Below are 14,984 nucleotides of genomic sequence, written 5' to 3'. Positions count from 1 at the left end.
GTTCCTGGGATTACAAATTCATCATGTTAAAGTTTCATTGGTTTCATCTTAGATGAGAGTTTCCTTTAAATACTTGCTGTGTTTTCTGCAGAAGTTACCTATATGTCTTCAAAAACCTGACTGGTTTAGAAAAATGACTCTGAGACAGCCATGTTTGTTTGTTTGTTTGTTTGTTTGTTTTTGTTTTTTAAAAAAAGACAAAACAGCAATAAACATTTTAGCTCTTTAATGAGCAAAGATCATGTCTCTTAGCATTGGACTAATAGTCATTATTATCTTTATTTCACGCAATGACCAGTGACATGGCCAAGATGTACAAAGTTGTTTCCATCAAGTAGTATACAATTTTTTTTGTATAATAAGCTTTCATTCTTGAAAAAGAGTAACTGAAAAGAAAGGTTTCTGTTACTGCAGTTAGTTTGTCAGAGAAAGTTCTTTGCATTATCTTACAAACTATCAAAATTGCTAGTCATCTGAAAAAATGTAAAAAAAAATCACATAACTTTAGTCTAATAGAAATATAGTACAGGTAAGAGAGAAAGTATTTATCAGGATGTGCTCTTTAAGTCCATCTCAATTTTCTTTAATATAAATGTACATCTGATTACATATACAAACATTTGGAAAGGTCTGTGATATACTGTTACTGGTAAACAACAGGGGGATGAAGAGTTTCCTGTGGTCTTAGAATATTCATTTGAAATCACACACGTATGTGTAAGACTAAAATCCTCCAGATGTTGACTCTCTCCTTCTAGGTTCTGTATCTACGTTGCACTCTACTGAGATTGCATGAGTAAATTCCAGTGAATGAACCTCAGTGAGAAAGATAAGTGATGTGAGGAGGGACATAACTTTATATTGAATTATTATTAGTAAACATTTTGTCATGCAACATGAGTAAATCAATTAACTGAGAACTGTAATCAGAGTGGTAACTGGGGGCATCCTCATATTGTGAAAGACTTGCAAGTAACTCTTTGGACACACTTCACCTGACCAAAAGGAATAAAATACAGAGTAACAAAAACCACAGCAAATTATAGCTCCTGTAACACATGTCCAATTAGGGTTATATTTCTATAAATTATTTAGATGGGAATGAAAAGAACATTAAAAACAAAGGGCTTTTTTTCCTAGGATTCATTTCAGCGAGTATTCACCACTATACCTATAGTTTCTTCAAATACCTTGAATAACTAATTCCTTTTGTTATCAATACAACAGTGAATTATTTTATTGTAATTACTTTTGCCCCTTAAAATCTTCTTTAGGTCTGCCAATTGAAGGAGGAAGCTTCTATTAAAAACTCCAATGGGATGAGAAGAATTTTAATTACGGCTTAATCAGCAGCACAGCCACCAAGCATATAAATTATCATGCACATCGTGCTAAAAATATCCAGTTTCCTTTATCCTCACAACTTTATACTGACAGCACTTATGTGATAATGTTGGACCTGCCAGTCTTTAAACTTCTTTGTTTTACTGGCAAATTTCAGCATGAGCCTCTGCTAAGGCCATTAACAGCATTGGTGCTTTGTGTACTTATCCAAATATGTAAATATGGTCTACACAATAAAACAGCTCCAAATAAAAACTGGTGAAAATTATCTGACATTCCATTGGTGTGTCCCTTGTGCATATTCATGGTTGTTTTTTGATTTTTATATTTCAGACATAGTTCTCTCCTGTTTGGTGTTCCACATGCCTAATTCCATTATGTAACATAAATCTTCAAAAAATTAATTCTTGAATGTGAATGAAAAAGTATCATTCAGAACAATTGCTTCAAGCAATTGAAATTCATTTTTAAAGTTGATTTGTGTATATATGTACAATTCATTTTTTTTCCAAAACCCCCAAAGTACTTGATATGTATATTCACATAATATTCCTCCTTATTTAAATAGTAAGAGTCTTGTAGGTTGAAAGCCAAGGAATCTTCAGTAATCTTTTACTGCAATCCATCAAAAAAATAGAGTTTGTTTCTCTTATCTGGCTATACCCTGGTTGTTGAATGTGAATGGGGGTGGGGGTGGGGATGGGGCAGAGTATTGTTCTGTCCTCCAGTAAATGTATTGAATGTGTGTAAGGGTTGAATCCCTGGTATAGTGTTGGGAATCATTGTAATGGTGTTGGGTGTCATTAAGGGAACATCATCAGGTGACCTCCTCATAGCTAGTGTGTAATCTGGGGGGCAGGCGGTCCGAAGAACCACCTCATGTGGATGGATGGACTCACATTCATGATCCAAATCAGTGTGCTTCATTTGGAGGGACATGATCTCCTCTTCTTGTGCGTGGGTCAGATCATTAGTAGTCGTGCGCTGAGGGCTACATCTCCTGTGAACGTCATGTCTCCTCTTATCCTTTTTGTAGTACAGGGCTGCAAAGGCCAAGATGTTCAGAAAGAGCAGTGAAGCTCCAACTGCAATAGTGACACTCAGCTCTGTTGAGTAGTCCCTTTGATCCACTGAAAATGGACTTGGTTGTTGTTTGGGATCATCCTGCTTGGCAGTGGGAAAGGCTGATGTGACAGGTACAGAATTTTTTCTCGTAGGTCTGAAAGTGATGTCAGTTGATGGCACTTTAGTTGTTGTCGAGGTATACTGAGAAATGTCATTGAGATTATGCAGATGAGGTACCAGCTCCAACCAGAGGTTCACCTTGTTGGCTCTGTAATGTTCTTTAACTCTTGGTTTTAATCCAATATGAAGATAAAGTTGGTCTTTCTGGGAATATCTGGTCCATGCTACTTCTTCAAAACGGTTGGGTTTGGTATGGATGAATTTTGTGTCTTGAGGGACTGGTTGATTTGGGTCGCTAGAAAAGAAAAGAGAAATTATGAAAAAAATGGGTTTATTCTTTTAAAATCAAAATAGCACTACTTTAACATCTAATTGAAGAGGTAATTCAGCAGGCTTTAGACTGTGTTTTAACACAACTTGCGTCAACCTAGAAATATCCAATCCCATAGCAGGCAGGTTGTTAGATGGATGATAGTGCAATGCAAGTAAACCTCACATTCTTGTTCTCTCTATTCATGGGCTGCTATATACACAAAGATTTAAAAATTCATATATTGGGAGTTCCCATTATGGCTCAGCAGGTTAAGAACCCAACTAGGATCCATGAGGATGCAAATTTGATCACTGGCCTTGCTCAGTGGGTTAAGGGTCCAGTGTTGGCACAAGCTGTCCCACAGTTGCAGATGAGGTTCCAATCTGGTGTTGCTACAGCTGTGGTGTAAGCTCCTATTTGACCCCTAGACCATGACTTCCATATGCTGGGGGTGTGGCTGTAAAAAGAAGATAAAAATTCATATGCACCTGAGTCATCTCATAAGGGAACTAGCAGAGGCAGCAGTGGAAAAATCTTGGGGTTTGGAATTGTAGATGAGGAATTGAGTCCTGAAGCTGCTATGTACTAGACATATGAACATCCGTATGAAGCTTTCATAGCCTAAGGTCCCTTTTCTGTAAAATAGGATTATGGTACCTGACCTGCCCACCTCACAAGGTAGTTGGGAGCATCAAAGAGTATACAGCACTGTCAATTGAAAATCTCTATAAAATAAGATTTGTTATTACTGAATAAGAAGTCCTGTGTAATTAAAAAAAATCTAATTATTGAGTAATGCAATAAAGGTATAAGCCTTCCTTAATAAAGCTTATGAAGTAAGAACTAATAAAACAATGCTTTTTGAAGTACCACAAATATAGACTTTAGAATAAAGGAATTTAATATTGGTATTAACCTATTAAATCATTTGGGCACAAATATGTATCTTTAAGTGCTTAAATGAATACTCTTATTAAATTATCACAAACTTCATTTCTTAGGTACATACCCAGTTTTAGCAAAATTTGTCCAGTATGTCATTACGACTGCACTCAGCATCACATCATTTTTGGAGAAATTGCAAGGAAATAACTCTGTAGGTCCAATCATGGGGATTCCTAGCACGTAGGGAACCTCATCTCCATGAGCTGCATCAGCCCAAGCTGGAACCTGATCTGTTTGGCAATGATGGTAAAAGGCATAGAAATATGTGGGTGAACCAAAGTTTGAGTGAAGATCTGCTGTAGCTACAGCTGGTGCCACCCACTGATGATCTGTAAACAAAGCCAGTAATGTCTTCCTTCTGGTTTCAGGGTTATGACGGTCAGCCCAGTCAGTATACATGAATTTAATGGTTTCTCTCAAAACATCTTTACCTTCAGGATATCCATATAAATTATCAACAAAATTGGAAACAGCAAAGTCAAAATCACTAGCAGATATACCATCATCACTATCTACTATATTTTCAACAAATTTTAACCCTTCCCCTTGGTTAACCCCTAACATTATATCATAGTTGAGAAACTCTCCTTGCTCCATCAATATCTGAGGGTCATCTGGTATTACATCACCATCAATGACAGGTCCAAAGGCTATGTGGTATCTTGCTGGTTGAATATCTTGGTCAACAAGTTCTTTGTAAGGCTTCTTCTGTAGGCATTCCACTAACTCTACTGTATCTGAAACATTGCAACCAACTTTTGTGGCCAGCATCCTAGCATATTTTGCAGGTTGGAAACTAACAGCCCAGCTGGAAAGGGCTGTTCCACTTTGAGCTATTGCTCGTTGAAAAAGTCCTATGGGAAAAAAAAAAACAACAAAGAGTTTCAGAGAACCTTTGAATAATGTTGTCGTAAAACAATAAAGTCTCATATTTTATATGTGTATATAAAAACCCAGATATAACTCAAGAAACAAGGAAACGGAGACATTTTTTGCTTAAGAGAAGGTACATAAAGTCATTCCCAGGGTATAATGAAGAGGTGTACCTAAGTCTTCTGCTTTGAGTAGCAATTACTTTGGGATTAAGAGATCTAAATTGAACACTGTCTCAAAAAAGCAGTAAGCATGGAGAGAAGGAAAATGTGTAAATAGTATTATAAAAAAACCCCAAATTTATTTGCTTAGCATGTAAACACCTATGTTATTATTACAGCCAACCTGAAGGGGCCAACTCTCTCCTGTTCACTCTTCATTAGATTTTGTATTGGCTTTTGAGGATATTTCCTCCAATTGGCTGCATGTATCTTTCTTCAGAATGGATCTCTGTGTTTATTTTATCAGATTTTGTTTCACAAAAATTTGTTGAGATGTTACATAACTACCAGCACTGGAAATCTGCTAATACCCTGGGGATGGCACACAAAACAGAGTATTACTTTAGACATACTCTTTCCAGCTCTTTATGTCAGACATACCATGCTGAATATTCATCTTTCAGAAGAAGACATACATTTGAAGTGTTTTCATGGGATTAAAGAATAAACCATCAGCAGAAGGATTGGGGGGGTGTTTTAACTTTTTTGCAGTTTAATGTGAACTGCTATATTTTGTCATAAAAGATGAAAAGTACATGGTCCATTGCTTTTCTCTTAATTACATTTAAGAATTATAAATCATGGTTCCAAATGCAGTTTGATAAGAGCCTTATGCCATTCAAATTTATAAATGAACTTTATTCATTAAGGTATTTTCTAATAAAATTCTTGCTTTAAAAATATAATTTATTTTAAAAATTACATTTTTTGTCAGTTTCTAAATCTAGCTTTGTAGTTCAGTTATTCAAACACATGCTTAATCATTCATATGTGTTAATGTGTAAGGACTCTTTTCATAAAGGTGTTAAAGCAATGACTGAATTAGAAGCAAAGTTTTCACTCTATTCTCCAAACACATATATGCATTCAAAATGTCTGTAATATGTTTCTAGATAATTCAAAAAATACTTCAAAAAGTCAAACAACACTAATTTAAATTTGTTTTTGTTTCTGACATCTTTATAAGCACATTTTTAGTCTGCTAGAGCAAAGTTTGCCAGAGCAAATACTATAAATACTGATAATTTAAAAATATTATAAAGGCTATATATTTTGTCAACATTTGCTCAGAGAAAGATTTTACTGCTTAAAAACTTTACAACTAAAATAAGATTTCTATAAGATTATTTCCGATTTTAGGGACTTAATGATTTTAACTAAATTACCAAGAAAGATTTTGAGGACAAAACATACTATGTTTAATATAGTCTGAAATATGCCATCTAGACAGTATTGGGGGAAACTATATATTTTATCATAAGTGAGAGTGCTTGCTATGTGTGGTTGACTCCTGATAGAGGCCTAAGCATTGTTGCAGCCCTGGGAAGTTTTCAGACTTTGAAGTCTATGTCTGCAATGGAGAAAGAATTAGATGATTTCAAGACCTCTTCTGAGCATCTCCTGGGCAAATCAGGCAGCTTCATTAAGTGGAGACAGGGTTAGTACTAGATCAAACATAAGTCCATTTGTCTAGCCAGAAATGGACAGATTTCCTTGAAAAGTGTGATGGGATGCTATATTTTCAAATGTTTGCGTAGCTGCTTGCTACTATTTACCACACCATGGAGTGATAAATAGTGATGCTAGCTGATGAGCTAATTGATTCGTCTCTATCCAATACTAGTCTTATACTGGCTAAAAATGGCCTTGGTGCCCACATTCACTTTACATTTGGAAAAAGTTTTAGAAAAAAATCAGGAGAAATAGCATTTGAGACCAAATAGCCCTAGAGAAGTCTGAACAGATTTTTTAATGTTATCCTAAGTAAGTATTGGCATTAGTATAGTCCTCAGACTAAAATAATCTAATCTGTTCAATTAAGAAAAGCAACAACAACAAAGTTTGTTATTTCAAAATAAGTCATTTCACCATATACTAAAATCTCTATACAAATGGAAGTGTTCTCATATACATGTCATTTTGTCATCTTGAATCAGAACTCTACTAATAGAAATGTGACGCTACATATACTGACTATAAATTAAGTCTATAACAGTATATGATTCTCCAAATAGGTAAACTCAATGACTGTTACTTTGAAGTTTCACAATAATGTGTCTTCGAAAACCAAAAATTAATATTCTATGTCTCATGTTCATATCATAAAACTCAGTCTTACAAATTAAGATGCTTCATGAATTACAGTTGACAAAAAGTATACTTAATATATATAAAATGACAATGGAAAAACAAAATACAAGATGGTCTATGTTGATGTGTATTCCCTATCTTCCTACCTATAATGGAGAAAAAGTATTTGTTTTACAGACTTCAACAAAACACTTCTGTTCTTGTGGATATTTAAAATTCATAATGCTATTAGAAGGGGTGACTAGACTCATGGTAAAATGGAAGTCCATAAAGACCAACATGATGAGCCTTGGGTAGGCATTTTGGAAAAAGGACATCAAGGCTAGAAAATGGAGACAAGAACAATATTCATGGACTTAAGCAGCCTCAGTGCTCCACGCTGCTTTGCGAGTATTCAGGGGAAAAAAAAATCATACTCTTGGAGTTGAAAATAGAAAAAGCACAAATTCAAACATATTTTTCTTTTTAATTAAAAGATCTACTGGTGACCTCAATGCTTTGACAATTTTGGATCATGCATGCAAAATAATCAAACATCCATGTTCTACTCAGACAATAAGTGAAAGTCATGTTTCCAGACAAACGAGCTTACAACTCCTTCCTTATCTTCATAATAAAAAATGATTTAAAATGCCTACTATCTAGAAAAGAGATTATATTCAAGCCTTGTATTAAAAAAAGTATATATATATTAACCCTTGTCCTTGATTTTGATTACCAAATAAAAAGAGATAACAGAATTGTCAACATCTTTGATTTTCCCAAAAACCACCCTTTGGAGGAAAGAAAAGTAACTGTAATGCTAATTATTCTTAAGTGTTCTTGAAAGGACATCCATACCAAGCTTCACAGGAGACAAAGAAAAGAGTTTGACAAAAATTTAAACATGCATAGAGAAGCTGAAGAAACGAAGTTTTAAACAGTTACTGAGTTCAACCTAACACTTAGTTTGAACAGAGAAATATATACAGAGCATCACATACTACTGATGGTGGTGGCATGCAGACACCAAAATTGTCAAAATTTGCAACCTGCATAATACCTTTGGTTGAATTGCTCCAACGGTTACCTTCAGAATAATGGGATAAAGTCAGCAGATTGACACATGAACCCCCAGCGCCAGATCCAAAAACAGTGATTCTTAAGGGGTCACCACCAAAGAATCCAATATTCTCACTAGTCCATCTTAAAGCCTGTATGAGATCAAGGAGTCCATAGTTTCCTTTTGCAGCCTGATCCCCTGTGCTCAAGAAACCTGGGAAATAGAAATAAAAAGACATCATAGAACACTCTTTTGAGTTGACATGAATCAAATGGACATCAAATTTAAATACAATGGAAGCCTGTGTTCATCATGATGAGTATAACCCAAGTTCTTTAGTAAAAATTATTTTCCACCAGAATAAAATAACTTACTTTAAAAAGAATAGCAGAGACTAAAATCTGAAAAATGATATTTATCTTCCCCAAATTCTTCCCAAGTTATCCAGGTAATAGATAACAGGGGGCAGATAAAGAGAATGAAATCATTCTAAAGACCTCAAGAGAGACATTCTAGGGACGAACTTCTTGGTAGAGATATTTGGGATAGTGTCATGGGTATATGAAAATGTGTTGTTTTTTTTTTTTTTGCATAAATGCTATCAGCTCTGAAGTTGATTGTGGTCTAACACGGTTGGAATTTAAAGTACACCTGGCAGAGTGTCAAGATTATGAGGGTATAGAGCAGGGATATTTTTCTAAGACTTTGCATAAAATTATATGCAACTCTTTGCATGTAGATGTATATGCACATTTTTATTGATGATGGGCCATGGTTAACAAAGAATTACTGTTCTAGAGTTGAGATTACATTTTGGAATGCCTTAAACACTAAACTGAGGAGACTTGCTCAATTAGAAAACAGTGGAGAATAAGTGAAAACTTTAGAAAAGTTGAGATTCATATTTCCTTGATGCTCAAAGCTCTGTTTTATAGTGAATTTAATAACAAAGGAATATATGCTGAATAATAGAATGGAGGTGGGGAGAGTTACAAAGATCTAAAGTAACAAGAGTGGAAAAGGCAATTGAAAAAAACATGGACAGTATAAAAATTAATAAACAGAAACATCAATTAAAATAGAGTTGGGAAGTCAGAAAGGGGAACTCTCATGCCCTCTGACAATAGCAGAGCTCAAAGGGAAGAAAAACTTTCCTCACCGGTCAGTAGCTCAGACAGTGAGAGACTTTCACAACTCAGCCAATGAAAAGTCACTATTCTTCATACTGTCAGTTCCTCCAGTGGGCTCTTTGTTTACTGCAATCCTCCCAGTTTCCTTTCCCCCTTTAAAAAACTTCTCCCCTCCTTGCTGTGACAGGACTTACATGGTTGTGGAACACAAATTAAAAAAATTTTTTTTTTCTTTTTTGGCCACCCCATAGCATATGGAGTTCCTGGGCCAGGGTCAGATCCAAGCCATACGTGTGACCTAAGCCATAGTTGCAACAATGCAGGATCCTAAACCCACTGTGCTGGGCCAGGGATTGAACCTATGTCCCAGTTCTCCCAAGAAGCTGCTGATCCCTTTTCAACAGAGCAGGAACTCATACAAATTGCAATTTTTTTATTGATCCCAAACAAGTCGGTTTTTATTAGAGAAATAGCTGGCAGTCTGTTTGTTTTAGGTCAATATTTTGGTGGCTTGCATGGGGATCCAGAGAAGACACCTGGTGGCAAACAAGTGTGATACCCACATTGAGCCCATTGCTGCTCACTGCTTTTCTAGAAGACCCTGGGGCTTTCTTAAGGACCTAGGCTTCTGCCCTATTTTCATTTTGAAGCTCTCCAGGTTTTATTTGGGATCTACTTTAAGGCTTTGTCCTTTCTGGTTAAGACTGTTCTGTATGCGAGTACTTGTTTGGCACTTCTGCCTGATTTTGGAAATCTAGATTTTCAAATTGGAACTGTGCTCACCTTCAACAGGATTCCTTATGGAACAGGGACTGTTTCTTCTGGAACTGGCTAGCCTTTGGCCCATCTCATTGGGAACAAGGGCTGTTTCATTAGAACTGTGCTGGTTCAGCTTTGGCCCAATTCCTTTTGGAGTAGGGCTTTTCTATTGGCACTGACCTAATAAGCCTTCAGCCTGACTCCCTTGGAATGGGGCTATTCCCTTAGGGCTGTACTGAGCAGACTTTGGACTGGCTCTTTGGGGACTAGACTGCTCCCTTAGACCTGGCTGGTATTACACCTGCAGGCCATTTGGACCATTTGAGTTGCTTGAGTTGTTTAGGCTGTTTGAAAATTATTCTTTTACTATAGGTAGAAACATCAGAAAACATATCCTGGTTATCTAAAAATTTTGAGCATGCCCCATCTACAGGGACCTTGGCCAATTTTATGATTAAAAAACTATGGTCCTGAAGTTCCCATTGTGGCTCAGTGGTAACGAACCCCGTGAACCCATCCATGAGGACCTGGGATCAATCCCTGGCCTTGCTTAGTGGGTTAAGGATCCTGCATTGCCTTGAGCTGCAGATGCAGCTCAGATCCTAAGTTGCTGTGGCATAGTCTGACAGCTGCAACTCCGATTGGATCTTCAGCCTGGGAACTTCCATATGCCATGGGTTCCCCCCTCAAAAAAGCCCAACAAAACAAAACAAAATGCAAGAAAACCTACAGTCCTTCCTCATGCATGTGTCTAACTAAATGGACCAACCTAACCAAAGACAATTTATAATATCAAGGGCTTCCAAACTTACTTTTCTTATTTTCTTTTGTGGCCACACTTGTAGCATGTAGAAGTTCCAGGGCCAGTGATTGAACCCTAGCCACAGAAGTGACCCAAACTGCTCCAGTGACAATGTCAGATCTTTAACCCTCTGTGCCACAAAGGAACTCCCAAGCTTACTTTTCTTAAAACTGAATAAGACAGCCATAGGTCTAAAGTTTCCAAAAACTGAACGCAATGCCTATTTCAATTGGTATTTTGAAGTTTTCAAATGTTATTGGGAGCCTAAAATTGCCTCTGCAAAATAAGATTTTAAGATTAACTGTGGCAAACAATTAATGAAAGATCAAATTACTTCTGAAGCCTCATTCTCCTTCCCTGATTTCTTTGTCTTAGACCCTGCCTCTGGCACCATCTTCCTCCTTCCCCTCTATACCACCTATACCTCCTCTATATCCTCAATTCCTCTGTACTAATTCTCTTGCCAAACTTCCCTTTTCCCCTGAAACTCAATCCACCCTCCTTTCTTCTGAACCTATCAGGACCTGTCCCTTTAATATCAAGTTTTCTGAGGATCCAGAGGCTAAACCTATAGTTTCTTATAGTTCCTGGACTAAAGCTGTACTGAAAGTTATAGTCAAAGATTTTCCCAAAGTAGACAAAGACCCTCACAGAATTAGAGGAATTTAATACAGCCACTCAAACTTGTGATCCTGGTTTCTCTGATTATATCAGCTAGTTCGTATGCTTGTTAGTGAAGGCCAGACCTAGTATTGGATGAAAACTGCTAATTGGGAAAATCCTGAACCATCTCTAGAGTTACAACTGAGATCAGCCTCCTAAGTTACTATCTTATCTGGCTCAATCACTGGATGACTTCATCAGGCAATTCCTAGGTATTTTCCAAAGCCTGTTCACTGGATAAAATTCAGGCTCACATACAAAATTCTGACGAAACTGGTCATGTCTCTTAAATTGACTTCAGATAATTTTTAGAGAAAATTAATTTCTTTCTTCAGATGTGTATTCTACCCTGGTAGCTTTTAACTCTGTTTATGAATTGGCTAAACCTGGACTTTTCCCTTCTAATCAAAAGAATCAGGATGGAATGGGAAACTTATGTTCACTCCAGACTTAGTTAATTGGGCAAAGCCAGCTCTCTCGCACTCTGGAGGAGTCACCTAAAAGGAAGACCTCCAAAATTTTTAATCTTCAACTCCAGCAAAGGAAGGCCCCTAAACAAAACCAAAATTGTGCTGGTTTCTGCTATTATTGAAAAGAGCCAGGAGTTCCCATCGTGGTGCAGTGGAAATGAATACCATAGGAACCATGAGGTTGCGGGTTCGATCCCTGGCCTCACTCAGTGGGTTAAGGATCCAGCATTGCCACAAGCTGTGGTGTAGGTCACAGATGCAGCTCCGACTGGCATTGCTGGGGCTGTGGTGTAGGCCGGCAGCTGTAGCTTCTATTGGACCCCTAGCCTGGGAACCTCCATATGCCGTAGGAGCGGCCCTAAAATGCAGGAAAAAAAAAAAAGAAGAAGAAGAAGAAGAAAAGAGCCAGGAAATTGGAAGAGAGATTGTTACAAATTTAAGTGCTGTAGGTGACTTCAGTCTTCTAACAAGTTTTTCTACATTCCTAATTCTCAGTGATGAGGCTACAAGGAATTGCAGGGGCTTTTCCAAATCCTCCCTCGTGATCAGTTTGGAGAAGAATTTCTCTAGATTGGGTATGAATCTCTTGCAGTCCTAAATAATACTAAAGTCACTCTCTCCATGCTCAATTCAACTACTATAAAAATCCTCTGATTTGGAGTTTAAATATTGCGGCTGAACATCAAGAGTTTCCCTTCTCTGATTCTGTTCCCTTTTGCTTTGGCCCTTTGAGAGATATGTGTCCTTTTCTCCTTAGTTCTGCTACTCTTTCCATGATAAGGCAGATACTTCTTAGAGAAATATCATGCTGGAATTTCTCTCTACCAAAAGGGGGAGACAATTCTAGAAGTTTGCAGTAGTCATCAAAGTCATCCAAGTAACCCACCAGGAGGACTAACTTACTCTCTGACATCTTTTATTTGTGCTGTCTCTGACGGTATTAGAGCTGATTCTGAAAGCTGTCCTTATTGAATCAGCTACTACCTTCCTTCTGGCAAAATCTCCAAGTGATGTTGGCACATTTACAGTGCACCTCAAGATTCAAATAGATCTTTCAAAACTTCTTTGCAGAACTAACAAATACCCTATAAGTAAAGAAGTTGTGATGCCCATAGTAGATCAAGGCTCAAGACCTTATTTTCCCTTGTACTAATCCTTGTAACACTCCTATCTTATTGATAAGAAAATGTAGGGGCTGAGGGTAGAAGCATGTCCAGAACCTCTGAGAAATAAACTGTTATCTTTGGCATGCTGTTATTTTTTTATCTCTCCTATTATAATTGATTTACAATGTTCTGTTAATTTCTGCTATACAGCAAAGTGACCCAAGTTATGAATATATATACATTCTTTTTCTCATATTATCTTCCATTATGTTCCATCACAAGGGACTCGATATAGTTCCCTGTGCCAAACAGCAGGATCTCATTGCCTATCCACTCCAAATGCAATAGTTTTCATTTACTAACCCCAAACTCCCAGTCCATCCTACTCCCTCCTCCTCCCCCTGGTAACCACAAGTCTGTTCTCAATGAGTTTGTTTCTTTTCTGTAGGTAGTTTTGTTTGTGCCATATATTAGATTCCAGATATAAGTGATATCATATGGTATTTTTTTCTTTTTCTTTCTGATTTACTTCACTTAGTATGAGAGTCTCTAGTTCTATCCATATTGCTGCAAATGGCATTATTTTGTTCTTTTTTATGGCTGAGTAGTATTCCATTGTCTATATATAACACTTCTTCTTAATCCATTCATCTGTCAATGGGCATTTAGATTGTTCCCATGTCTTGGCTATTGTGAATAGTGCTGGAATGAACATACATCTTTCATGTATCTTTTTCAGTGAAAGTTTTGTCCAGATATATGCCCGGGAGTAGGATTGCTGGGTCATATGGTAATTCTATATTTAGAGAACGATGAGGTACCTCCATACTGTTTTCCATAGTGGTTGTACCAATTTACATTCCCACCAACAGTGTAGGAGGGTACCCTTTCTCCACACCCTCTCCAGCATTTATTATTTGTCGATTTGTTAGTGATGGCTATTATGACTGGTGTGAGATGGCACCTAATTGTAGTTTTGATTTGCATTTCTCTAATAATTAGTGATATTGAGCATTTTTTCATGTGCTTGTTGGCTATCTGTATATCTTCTTTGGAAAAATGTCTGTTCAGGTCTTCTGCCCATTTTTTGATTGGGTTGTTGGCTTTCATGCCGTTAAGTTGTATTAGTTGTTTGGAAATTTTAGAGATTAACCCTTTGTCAGTTGTATCCTTTGAAAGTATTTTTTCCACTCCATAGGTTGTCTGGATTTTTTTTGTTTTGTTTTTTTGTTTTGTTTTTAATGGTTTTCTTTGCTGTGCAAAAACTTGTCAGCTTGATTAGGTCACATTAGTTTATTTTTTTTTATTTCTGTGGTCTTGGGAGACTGACCCAAGAAAACATTTGTACAGTTCATGTGAGAGAATGTTTTGCCTATGTTCTCTTCTAGGAGTTTGATGGTATCTTATTTTATGTTTAAGACTTTAAGTCATTTTGAGTTTATTTTTGTGCATGATGTGAGGGTGTGTCCCAGCTTCATTTATTTACATGAAGTTGTCCAGTTTTCCCAGCACTACTTGTTGAAGAGACTGTCTCTTTCTGATTTTATCTGATTTTGATCTTTGCCTCCTTTGTCAAAGATCAACTGACCATAGGTATCTGGATTTATTTATGGGTTCTCTATTCTGTTCCATTGGTCTGTATGTCTGTTTTGGTACCAGTACCATACTGTCTTGATTACTGTGGCTTTGTAATATTGTTTGAAGTCTGGGAGAGTTATGCCTCCTGCTGGGTTTTTGTTCCTCAGGATTGCTTTGGCAGTTCTGGGTCTTTCATGGTTGCATATAAATTTTTGGATTGTTTATTCTAGTTCTGTGAAAAATGTCATGGGTAATTTGATAGGGATTGCATTGAATCTGTAGATTGCTTTGGGTAGTATTGCCATTTTAACAATATTAATTCTTCCAATGTAGGAGTATGAAATATCTTTCCATTTCTTTGAATCCTCTTTAATTTATTTGATTAATGTTTTATAGATCTTAGCATATAAGTCTTTCAACTCCTTAGTCAGGTTTATTCCTAGGTATTTATTTTTGGGGGTG

General features: G+C 36.8%; 1 protein-coding gene across 1 annotated transcript in view; it reads right to left on the bottom strand.

Annotated features, from left to right (window-relative positions):
• Positions 1-1,663: 1,663 nt before the first annotated feature.
• Positions 1,664-14,984, bottom strand: part of NLGN1 (neuroligin 1) — a 713,580-nt gene continuing 700,259 nt past the window's right edge. The window contains exons 4-6 of the mRNA XM_047786673.1: positions 8,015-8,227; positions 3,852-4,641; positions 1,664-2,824 (exon numbers count right to left, since the gene is read on the bottom strand). Coding sequence (XP_047642629.1) covers positions 2,002-2,824; positions 3,852-4,641; positions 8,015-8,227 — 1,826 coding nt within the window. The 3' untranslated portion in view covers positions 1,664-2,001. The remainder of the gene's footprint in view (positions 2,825-3,851; positions 4,642-8,014; positions 8,228-14,984) is intronic.

This window comes from Phacochoerus africanus, chromosome 1 (assembly GCF_016906955.1).
Source record: "Phacochoerus africanus isolate WHEZ1 chromosome 1, ROS_Pafr_v1, whole genome shotgun sequence".
Taxonomy (NCBI): Eukaryota; Metazoa; Chordata; class Mammalia; order Artiodactyla; family Suidae; genus Phacochoerus; species Phacochoerus africanus.
Note: the sequence above shows the minus strand (reverse complement) of the source record. Positions and strands in the feature narration are given on the sequence as shown.